Source organism: Oryzias melastigma, linkage group LG5 (genome assembly GCF_002922805.2).
Source record: "Oryzias melastigma strain HK-1 linkage group LG5, ASM292280v2, whole genome shotgun sequence".
NCBI classification, from domain to species: Eukaryota; Metazoa; Chordata; class Actinopteri; order Beloniformes; family Adrianichthyidae; genus Oryzias; species Oryzias melastigma.
In genome coordinates, this window is record NC_050516.1 from 35787923 (window position 1) to 35800139 (window position 12217).

At 39.7% G+C, this 12217-nt stretch overlaps 1 protein-coding gene across 2 annotated transcripts in view; it reads right to left on the bottom strand.

Moving 5' to 3' along the window:
- Window positions 1-12217, bottom strand: part of slc4a8 (solute carrier family 4 member 8) — a 36910-nt gene that overhangs the window by 19499 nt on the left and 5194 nt on the right. For both annotated transcript variants that reach the window (XM_024269408.2, XM_024269407.2), the window contains exons 2-6: window positions 7276-7357; window positions 5368-5520; window positions 4530-4665; window positions 2746-2906; window positions 1106-1282 (exon numbers count right to left, since the gene is read on the bottom strand). In XM_024269408.2, the coding sequence (XP_024125176.1) occupies window positions 1106-1282; window positions 2746-2906; window positions 4530-4665; window positions 5368-5520; window positions 7276-7357 (709 nt within the window). The remainder of the gene's footprint in view (window positions 1-1105; window positions 1283-2745; window positions 2907-4529; window positions 4666-5367; window positions 5521-7275; window positions 7358-12217) is intronic.

Here is a 12217-nt window from a genome sequence, read left to right on the forward strand (position 1 = left end):
GAGGAGGGGTGAGACAGAAACGGGGGAGGGGTGAGACGGAAGCGGGGGTGTCTCCCTATTGGTGGATTTGGCTTGTCTCCAGTCCCCAACCCCCGAGAATAAGGAGAAATACTGTATGTAAAGGATCTCTTATCATTTATAAGATTGTGGGGAAGAAGAATCCAAACGAAAAGAGGACAAATCTTTGGGTTTGGATCTTGAGTTGGGAAAAGCGCTGGTCGGATACTTCCTGTTGTCGTAAAACCTTTCCACCATTTAATGAGTTACATCATGTGACAACAGAAGCTCCGCCCTCACGGGTCCATTCCATTTTTCTATGGACAACAGGGGACCAGGAATGGTTCCAGTTGGTCCTGCTTAATGGGTCCATTTTGTAAAGGAAACCCTCAGAAGTCCAGTCCGGTCTGGACCGCTCAGTGGAAACGAGGCTTCAGATGAAACCTTTAGGAAACACCATTCTGAGCCCAGATGAATCGACTCACCTTCAAAACACTTACAAGTCCCATTTATATGAAGTTCTCTCTAATATAAAGAATCATCGCTGACTAAACAAAGTCAAGTTCAACTAATACACGTCAGGATTAGATTTCTCCTGATATGTTTGCATAGAAAAGTCTCATTATTTCTCTTACTTACACAGACATATATAGGATCTCACTAAACATAAACTGTTTAAAAACTAAGGGGAACCATTATAGTCTCCACCTTGTTATATTACCAGTTTCCAAAAAGTCTAACAGGTAAATCAGGAGTTTTATTAGTAATAATTTACCCCCAGAATTCAAATCCACCACAGAAAATGTTTGTCTTTGATTTAAGGTGGAAACGTAGACATCAGCTCTTCCCTTCAGCGGCGTGGACAAAGAGCTGATAAGCAACATAAACATAATAAATAAGCAAAATTGCAATTTAAAAAAAATGCGTCTACTGAGATACTGATGATGTTGTGTTTACGTGGAGTTGGTATCTCTGGGCTGGATTTAACACCTAAAAACATTTATTTTATTCCTTCTGTTCTTGGTTATAATAGATGAAAAGGCTGAAATAATTATAAAAAATCAAAAGGATAAAGGAACAGAATGAATCTTCTCAGCCGTCAAACCACCTGATAGGAAAGCCTCCGACTGTTTGCGCGTTCCCTCGGTGATGGAGCGGACCATGGGGATCAGGTTCTTCTTCTTCATGTTCTGATGGTGGTGTCTCTTTAGCAGAGCTTCACGGACCCTCACTCTGACGGTGTCATCCAGCTCATGTGACGCCTCCTGGTGGTCCAGCACCATGTCTGCAACACAAACGGGTCGGTTGGGTTGGATTTACATTGACGTGACAAAGTTGAGGCCCGGGGGCCGGATCCGGCCCTCCAGGTAATTTCATTCTATTGTTATTAATAACCTGATGTTGTCTTGTGTTTATTTCTAACTTTTATATTAACTTAATATATTTTTATGGAGAGTAAAATATTGAACGTTATTTAAGGTTTAAGTTGATTTATTCTGGAATAATATTCCTGCCTTTTTAATATTCATAATTATGTTAAAAAGTTACAGTTTTAAAGTTTTAAAAATTGGCATTTGGACTATATTGGCATTCACAAAGATTTTTTTAGGCTATTTTGGAGTTTAGCTGACATTTGAGCAACATGCTAGCTGTTCTGGGTAACCTAAGTTTTAATGTTTGCTATTAACTTCAGTGTTTTCAGCTATTTGCTTCAACAATTTTAACTTTCAATTTCAGCATCTTCTTCGGCCAAATTCAGCTTCCAGCGTTCACACTAGCATTATCACAGGTAATGTTATATATCTAGTTCATAATTATGTTAAAAAGTTACAGTTTTAAAGTTTTAAAAATGTAGTTTTAGAGTGTTCAATAAATGTTTATCCTGTTTGTCCCGCGACCTATAAAGTGTGTTTTGGATTTTTCTCCACTTCTGCGATTGAGTTTGACATTCCTGCTCTAGGAGTCCCACAGTGAATCATCCAATCATCTGCATCCTGCTCACATCTTGACATCCATGAACCTCCTCTTTGGTTTTCCTCTCAGCATCCATTTACACTCATCACCACTTAAACCATCTCCATCTGCGTTTATCTCCAGATTATCTACCCTGATCTGATCCTCTGATGGATTCATTCCTGATCCATCCTGATCACTCCAGATAACCTCAACATCTTCATTTCTGCTTCCTCCAGCTCTGCCTCAGAGTCTCTAAACCAGGGGTTGGCAACTAATTGCTAATAGGTTATCTTAACTCAGAATTAGTGATCTGGACAAAAATATTCTTTCATTTTGATTGAAAATGAACATATACGATCAAAACAGAACATTTGGTAGTTTTTATTTCAGAACTGTGTTTTTTGTTCCCCTTTTAGTAGCTGGTGTGTTGATGTCCTTCAGGGAAAAATGCAATCTTGAAGCGATGCTGCGTTCATGTGCTGTTGGAAAGACAAACGACCTTTTGACTCAGGAAACACTCGTGAACTTGAGAAATTCAGAAAAACCTTCAGACAGCACATGAATGCAGAATAACTAAACGAAGGTCAATGCTCATAGTGCGCCATCTATGGTAGGTACCAGAATTACAGGGAAAATAAAACGTCAATAAGGATCTCTAGACTGTTTCTAATGTTCATCTCTGACCTCAGTCTAGCTTCCACTACTGTTTCCTATAACTTCATTTAGTCTCATCAGTTTTATTAACTCTGAACGTCTCCTTTCTTTGTTCAGAAGAGGCGACCGGACTCTTACCTGCGATCTCCTCGATGCAGTCAGCGCGCATGTCGAGCAGCACGCTGCCGTTGATGATGCAACTGCGCAGCTCGAACAAGCTGTGCAGGGAGAGAGTAGCGACGTAGGGCTTACTCCACCTCTCTCCTCCGTCCTCAACATCCTCCTCAAACTTCAACCACCTGTGAGGGGAAGAAGAACGGAAACAGTTTGTCATGTAAACACGACAAATAAACAGTTTGTTTGTTTCAAACACAAAATGAAAATAAACACCAGTTAAAAGTTGGACAATAAAATACAACAGTGTGCTTGAAAAGGAGTGGGTAGGAGAGGGGTCTTCTACGGGGTCCCGCCCCCTTTTACAACACCTCATGTTAAGCACATTTCGGTGTACAGTTATTTTTCTCAAAAGAAATTAAAATGACCTTCTTTCAAGTTTGGCCTGGTTTTATCGTTCCAAGCAAAGTAAATCTTTGATACTTCACAAACTTGACATTATTCCATTTATGTTGATCAGTTGTAGTGTTTAAAGACCCACTCCAATGAAAATGTGTGTTTTTAACATGTTCTGGTAGCATTGTTCTCATGATGAAGGAAAATGTAAGATAAAATTGCAGAGAAATTGTGTGTTTCTGTTAACCAGGGGGCGGAGCTGTCAGAGCAGACTCGTCCTGGAGGGGGCGGTTCTCACTCTGTGACATCAGCATGTGAGGACCCGCTCGTTTTCGTGGGTATGGGAGGGGCTGCAGGTTTTTAGAGGATTTTAGAGGATTACTCAGAAATGTGTGAATAGATCAAAATACCGCTTTAGGATTCTTTACAGAGGAATGAAAACTTTAATACACATAAAAGCTCAAAAAATAGTTTTTTCATAATATGACCTCTTTGAAATAGTTCAGATCAAGTCATCTTACAGGGGTCTGTATAGAATAAAGGTGGCATCTCCATTGTTAACAGAAAGTGTGTTATAAAAATAGTCTACAAACAAGCAGCTGTTACAGATCAGGTAGGTAGCTGCTCTTCACAACTCTACGCTAACATTAGCGGTGCGACAAAAATGATGAGCAATATCTTTTCTATCCAGCTGTACAGTTTAGATCCAGATTCCAGTTCAGACGAGGAAAACAAAGACAATCACGGATCTGTTAGTGGATCCATCAGAATGGAGCGGATCAGGGAGACTTTGGTCTACTGACTGTAGGTCCTACATCACACCTACAAGCTTTTTCCAAAGTCATTTTTGTCTCCATCTGATTCACAACTATTTGAATAAAAAAATATTCAGAAATGCAGTTTTGATCTTAAACACCAAAAAAAAAAAAAACCTGTTAACACCGGAGCTCCAGAGTTTATGTTCTTCTATTTACGGTAAGTTTTCAACCGTTAACACAATAGTTCAAGCAGATTCGGAAGGAGAGACAAACACAGAATCTAATAGAATTATCATGTCAACAGTTGAAAAGTTAAAGTACGTTAAAGATTTTGTGTTTAAGCGTCTCTGGTGACGCCTCAGGTGTTAAAGGGTTAAATAACTTCAGTGATTTTAATACTTTTCTCTTTGGGAATTTAGTACTTTCTGTGTCTTGAAAGTGTTTTTTTTAAGACCAAACTAGGGAACTTGAATTTTAATGTAAGTTTGACAAGTGTAATCAGATTACTTAAGGAAGACAAAAGCCCTGAACAATCTCTGGACGACGTTAAACCAGAGTTTGTGTGATGTTATGAGTCTTCACGCATTAGTACATGCAGCCCAGCTGCCGGCCCGCCGCGCTCCCTCTCCATCTGCTCCCACAGGAGAGCCTGACCTGGCGGTTTCCTTCCACTCTGCATCCTTGCCATCCTTCACGCAGATCTCATCCAGCTCGGTGAAGAGCTCGTGGGACACGTGCTCGGCGTCCTCCTCTGTGCCCAGAATGAACTGGACCCGCTGGGAAGGCGTGTCTGAAATGCATGACGAAGAAGATTTGGTGAATACATCCAGGAATTCTATTTTTGACTTAAAAAGAACATCAAACATGCACACTGCAACACAAGTTCATACTAAAACCCAACAACCTAATTCCTGTTCACTCATGTATGTGTGGTCAATATCAGCCTGGAGTGCTGCATGTGTCAGTGCATGTGTCAGTGCATGTGTCAGTGCATGTGTCAGTGCATGTGTCAGTGCATGTGTCAGTGCATGTGTCCGTGCATGTGTCCGTGCATGTGTCCGTGCATGTGTCAGTGCATGTGTCAGTGCATGTGTCAGTGCGTGTGTCCGTGCGTGTGTCCGTGCGTGTGTCCGTGCATGTGTCAGTGCATGTGTCAGTGCATGTGTCCGTGCATGTGTCCGTGCATGTGTCCGTGCATGTGTCCGTGCATGTGTCCGTGCATGTGTCCGTGCATGTGTCAGTGCATGTGTCAGTGCATGTGTCCATGCATGTGTCCGTGCATGTGTCAGTGCATGTGTCAGTGCATGTGTCAGTGCATGTGTCAGTGCATGTGTCAGTGCATGTGTCCGTGCATGTGTCCGTGCATGTGTGAAACAGTATTGATGAGCCTTATATAACAGCCACTCTCAGTTCACTCTCTATTGGTTGGACAGTTGGATGTCTGTGTGGAGGAGAATGAAATAAAAAGACGAGCAAAGCTGGGATCCGTTACCGTGAATGGGGAAGCTCGCCTCGCTGTCCTCGCTCTGCTGCGTGGCGTTGCTTCCTGCCCGCCGCTCCCTCTTGCGGTGGCGGGATCCGTGCGGCTTGTGGTGACGATGGCTCTGCCTCGGCATCCGGACCCCCACGTACAGAGTCCTGTGACCTGGATCAAACACACAACAGGTCCCCCAGTCAGTGTCCGAGTGTAGTTACATTCTTCAAACGGAGCGTGTCCTCTGCTCTGCTTCAGAAACCATTTATCCGGCTTTTCCGTCTGCAACATGAGCCAGATTCCAACATAGTGCGGCCACAAACGATTATTTTAATAGTCGACTGATCATCGATTATTGTTTCTGATCATGCACAAACTGGATGTAAAACACAGATCTTAACCATCATTAACTTTAAACTAAGTAAAAATTACATGTGAATACTGGAAGCTGAATTTGGCAGCTGAAGATTAAATTGACGATACTGAAGATGCTGAAATCGTTAGTTGAAAACGCTGAAGCTGATAGCCTGTTAAAATGTTGGTTAAATGTCAAATTAGCTTAAAAAACAACAAAAAAGCCTGTTAGCCAAAACAGCTAGCATGTGGCTTAAATATTAGCTAAACTCAAAATTAGCCTAAAAAAACCCTAAAAAAATCCCAAATTAGCCAAAACAGCTAACATGTTGCTGAAATATTATCTTAATTCCAAAATAGCCTAAAAAACGAAAAAAAAAAGAAAGCTTAAGTAAGTCAAAACCAGCAGCCTCAATCACGGCGGCTCCATTGAGCTTCATCACTGGAGGCTTCACGGCAGGATTTGGGACAATCTCATTTCCCAGACCAAAAAAAAAGGTTTTATTCCATGAAAAACTAGAGTTCATCAGCCTCATCGACCACCAGAGACTTCAGGAAAACACTTTTTACACGCTTTGCTCTCCAGCTTAGCACAGTGGTTTGATCTGTCTCTGCTGAGAACATCACTGACCGTCATAAACGCTTTCTTTAGAGGAAGCTTCTTCTTTTTTAAATCCAACACGCGATGTGTTTGTGGAAGTGCTGAATAAAATCACTTCTCAAACCAAATTTTCCTTTTTAATTCACTGCTTTGATGTTCTGGTGAGTCCTTTCATTTTCAGGCTGTGATTGTTCGTTAATGATGGACTATTTCGTAAATATTGTAATATTCCAGGAAGACTCACAAAGCTGCTGTGAGCAGGAAGGAAAAGCCGCCCGGCAGCCCTGAATGGAAGAATGTTTGCTCCGTGTTAGAACACAGGCTGAATAGTGAAATCCTTCATCTGGACATTCCTCAGGGAAAACTCTCCACGGTGCCGCTCCCCCCCCCCCCGAGTCTCAGCTGTTATCGCCGCTCTGGGTTTGGGGACGTCACATTTAAAGGTTCTAGTCAGGGTTTGTTTTAAAGAAAATTCAAGAAGAAACTTTGGGAGGAAAAGAACTGACTGTAGGAATAAACAGGAATTTATCATTTGATTTGGTTTCTCTCAAACAGGGTTCTAAATGAATGTTTTTGGTTTCAGAAACATCCAGATTAGATTTCTACAAGCCAAACATTTCTATGGAAAAATAATGTTTGTATCTAAAAGCCAAACAGTTAATCTCTTTATTCATAACGTTTCAGTTGATCATTATTTTCTCATAAAAACATTAATATTAACTCAAAGTGTCGTTTTATGTCAGAAAAAAATAAAATAAAATAACATTACAGAGAGGGCCCCAACCGGCTGGAGTCACGAGTGTCTCAGTGAGAAGCCCGACCAGTCAAACATCTCAGACTCTGTCCCATCAGGATATACACCCCCCCACCCCCCAGGACACACCTGACTGACTGAACAACCACAGCCCGCCTCCATCAGACGCCACAGTCGTGACAGGTGTCGCCCAGACCAAGAAAGGTGTGTGACTCACCTTCTAGCTCCTCCTTCTCATAATGAATGTTCATCACTGAGCTGATTCCACCCTGATCTACGACCACCTCCTCGTCCGGTCTCTACAGGAAAACACACGAAACATCGTTTACAATAGAATAGAAATAGAGTAGAATAAAAATAAAATCATATCAAATCGAATAAAATAAAATGAAATAGAATAAAATAGAATGAAATAGAATAGAGTAAAATACAGTAAAAGAACATAAAAAAGCAAAATAAAATAAAATGCAATAAAATAAAAAATAAAATAGAATAAAACAAAATAAATAAATTGAGGTAAAATAAAATACAACAAAATAGAATAGAATAAAATAAAACAAAACAATAGAATAGAATAAAAATAATTCAAAATAAAATAAAATGTAATAGAATAAAAATAAAATAAAATAAAATAGAATAAATCAAACTAAAATAAATTGAGATAAAATAAAATAAAACTAAATAGAACAGAATAGAATATCCATCCATTTTCCTGACCGCTTTGTCCCTTTCGGGGTCGCAGCAGAATAGAATAGAACAAAATATTTTAAAATAAAATAGAATAAAATAAATCAAAAATAAAATGACAAAATAAATTACAATAGAATAGAACTTTATTGAAACCACAAACAGGAGTTTACCTTCTTAGCATAACTGGTTTAAAAACAGCAGACAGATCAAATGTTCCGTCATCTGTTGCAGCGTTTATGTTCTATAAATAATCTTGAATATGTGAAATCTGTGCAGTAGGATTACAGATGTTTCAAGGCGGTTAAACCTCTCACTACACACTTCATGAACATGTTCACACTTTTCTCTTTTGTTCAAAACTTCATAGAAAAATCCGTCCAGGATTATGAAACCGAAGATCTGACTGTGATCAAAGGCTTATGGAACGGTGCACCCATTGTGTACAGAGACATAGAAGAGATTGATTGACAAGATCAAAAGCCAATCAGGACGCAGAACACAGAGAGAGAAAATAAGAATGTAAAACTGCACTGAAGAAACCCGTAAAACATCAAGAGCGAAGGTAACCACGAGAGAACACTAATAAATAACAATCAATAACACTAAAATACACTTACAAAACACAAAAAAATGACAAAAAGCATGAAAACAAAACTAAAACCAAACAAAAGTGTGTAACCGTCAGTCCCAGGAAACAAACAGAAACCTTAACGCCATCATGTTGTCCACATGTCCATGCTGGACTCCATCACTGGTAAATGTTTGATTTCTGCCTTCATGGATCCAGAAATGTCAAACATGAAACCAGGTTTGTGTTCTATCTGTACAAATGTGTCAGTCAGAGTCACGGAGTTCACTGTCGCTCCAGAAACTCCTCATTCAGTCTTTAAAAGATCATTAAATACTGGTTCACAAACAATCAGTCACGCACAGGTAGATCATTAATGCACCTTCTCTGGACCTGTTCACTCACCTGTGATACTGACGGACCGTTCTGAGCTTTTCTTCTCTGATGATGAGAGTCTGACTGTGTTCTGTTCTTTCAGCCTAAAACTGCTAATTCTGACTCATTCACATCGAGGCTTATCCTGACATTCTGTTTTGTTCTGATTCAGATGAATAATAATGATCAAAATAAATTACTTACACTGATGACCTTTCTTTCTTTAATAGAAACTAGATGTTAAGGTTGAGAAGGTTAACTTAATAAAAACCACCTGCGGTCCAGCAGGAACCTCTTCATTTAGCTTTGGTTAAACAAATCTCTAAAGACAGGAACCACACTTCTACTGCTGCACTCACACGGATGCAGCAGGTTTGCATCTCTCGCCTCTCTTTTGACGCGTTTCAAATTTACTGCTCAGCGCCAGGACGCCCTCGCCGTGGAGAAACCACTGAGGTTGTTCTGGAATTCATTCGTTGCCACATCATGGAAAACACGGATGATGGTGAGCGAGGATCTTGGGTTTCTGTGTTTTGGAGAACTCCACAGAGACGGCGGTGAGCACATGGTCGTGTCTGGGTTCACCAGATCATTCAGAGTCTCTCTGTGAACTTCACTCTTGCACTGAGAGCTGCACCTGAGGCCGTTTCAAACGTCAAGTCCGTCTGTCTGTGGTCCAGTTTGACCTTTAACCCTTGAGGGGGAAATAAAAATAAAACTGGGGGAACTTTTTATTTATGTCTTGATGAAAATAAGAAAAACATCTCAAGCCCATGAAGCTCAAGTGATTGTGCATGAGAGAGAGCAGGAATATACTTCCATCAAACTCATTTTGACAGGTGACCTTTGACCTTACACCATCAATCAGGTGACAGGTGGCTTCATATACGTTTTATATCAAATTTATATTAAAACTTGTTGTGTCACATTATATTGAAAACTTAAATCAAGTCATCTGTCAAATGAGTTTGATTGATGGTGTAAGGTCAAAGGTCATCTGTCAAATGAGTTTGATTGATGGTGTAAGGTCAAAGGTCACCTGTCAAATGACTTTGATTGATGGTGTAAGGTCAAAGGTCACCTGTCAAATGAGTTTGATGTTCCTGTTCTCTCTGTGAAGCTTTGCCGGGTCTGTGCTGCAGCGGTCTTCAGTTGTTTTGTTTGAGTCTTTCTCCTCTAAGTTCTGAACAAGTGAAGAGCGTTCTTACTTCACTGGATTGAGTAACTTTACACATCAATGTGTCATCTCCACACATCGTAGAATTTATTTGCTTTAAAAATAACTCTTGGGTTTGTTTAGGATCCCAATGACAAAAAATGAAAAGAATTAGAATTGAGTGTGTCGATATGTTTTACTACACACTGGTCATGTCTGTTTGGGCTCGGGCCTTTGAGGCCTTTTTAGGGGCTTTTTATGCCTGTTTTTCTATGTGTTGTTCTGAAAATGAGATGGTCCTTGCAGTCAGTGACTGCTGCTGCAGCCATAATGAGCCTAAAATCTATTTTAGAAAATCCAGTTAGTTATTAATGTGGCCTTACAGTACATACATGCACACATAAGCACGTACACACAGCATGTTTGAGACAAAGAGGAAGATCTCAACATGACAGATGTACCTCCATCTTCAGGAGTTTTTGAACTCTTTGAACAGTCATCTCTCTCTGTCCTTCTGTCCTTCCTTCGTTCACCTTCTGCCAGCGCTCAGCCACGGATCAGTAACCGTTTCACATGTCGGTTCATGCATGTTCTTCAGGTGGTTAATGGTTTCCTGTCATTCACACTTCATCTCCTCTGTACCATGTTAAGTTCTTCAGCTAAATTAGAGTTTCCATTGGAAAAGTCTGTATTTAGTAAGTGAGAACACATGTGAGTCCTGCGACACGTATACACGTATGATCTAATAAATATCATGTATGTCTCAGTTTTCACTCACGTCCTCGAGCTCAGAGTCAGTGACGTTTCTTTGACGTGTTTGGGGCTGAATCATTATTAGATTATTGATTCTGCAAATCAGCGGATCACTGATCCAAAAAGACCGAGTGTGTTCTTCAAAGTATCGCATCACTGGGTACCTCATGATACGATACATGTCTCACGATATCCATGATATCAATACTGCGATAATTAGTACAAATCATCCCTAGTAGCTCACATTATGTAGAAAAACAGATATTTTTTAGGAAAATATCTCCATTTATTTTTAGCTTGAACACAACCATAATAAACAACTTGTGTTTTATTTTGTAAAACAAATAAAAGACACTTTAGTTCAAATCAGTAATACTGTCTTTGATGAGCATCGACACCAATTAAATCTGAATTATCTGTAAAATTCAGTGTTACGATAGTAAACATGAAGAGACACGACTTGAATTGTTGTAAACAACAGAACAAAAATGAAATAATTCAAGTAGCTGCAAGATGTTGGTACTCGCGTGCGCCCCCTATCTACCTCCAAAGGAACCAAAGGAGGATGAATATAATGTTTTACAGCCTCTTCACAAAAATAAAAGATCAATACTTGGTGAGAACCATTCAGAATCAATCGCAGGACTAACTATCACAATTTCAATATATTGGCACTCCCCTAATTCAAAGGTTTCCTTTGTACACATTATTGAAAATTAGCAATGAGAAACTCTGAGTACAATTTTAGTTTGTAAAAAAAAAATAAAATTACTATGGAGATTTATTAAATAGGCATAAAAAATGTAAACTTACATACTGATAATGGAGTCTTATGAAATCACTGACTAACACTGTAAGGAGGCGGTCCACAGCTACCGGGCCGCGGTGGAACTGATAAATGATACCCGTTTTATACCCGCCAGAGCGCTAAAAACAGTCCGGCGGCGAGTTTTTCAAATGTAAAAAATGTTTTTGTGTTGAAAAATTTCACTTGAAGCTTCAAAGTATTCAGATTTGTTTCCTATTGAGCATCAATAATTGATTTGCTGTTTAGACTTTGTTCATGTATTTAAGCTTTTTTTTTAATGAGATGATCTGATAATAGTAAAATAAACGTGTTTTTAACCACTCCTGACATGACACTAAATTAAGACCGTAAGTGTTTGATCAATCCTCTATAACGCACACGTCTGATGAACGAGTGAAATGATCACATTTACTGTCAGAACTCTTTAATATTACGATTAAAACATGTTCTTAAACTGTTTTGGTTTTTGATTTCACACCCCCGAGCCGTGGTAAAATCCTCATGAGTTGACCCGTCTGCAGCTACAGGCCGGTTGGGGACCGCGGCTGTACGGTCTTAGAGGCGAATCGTACATTTCTGAGCTGAAACACTTGAACACGTATCCAGGCAATTCCAAAAAACAATTCATAAAGTATTAAACCTGTTACATGCACTATTAGCACCATGAAGGTTTTGCATTTTCCTAATGACAACCAAACATTAAATCAGAATGAACTCATCTCGAGCAAAATGGGGCGGAGCTTCAAATACTTGGGATTTCCATGGTAGTATGGAACAGTACAGAGATAAACAGTGTCCTAAATAGGCCA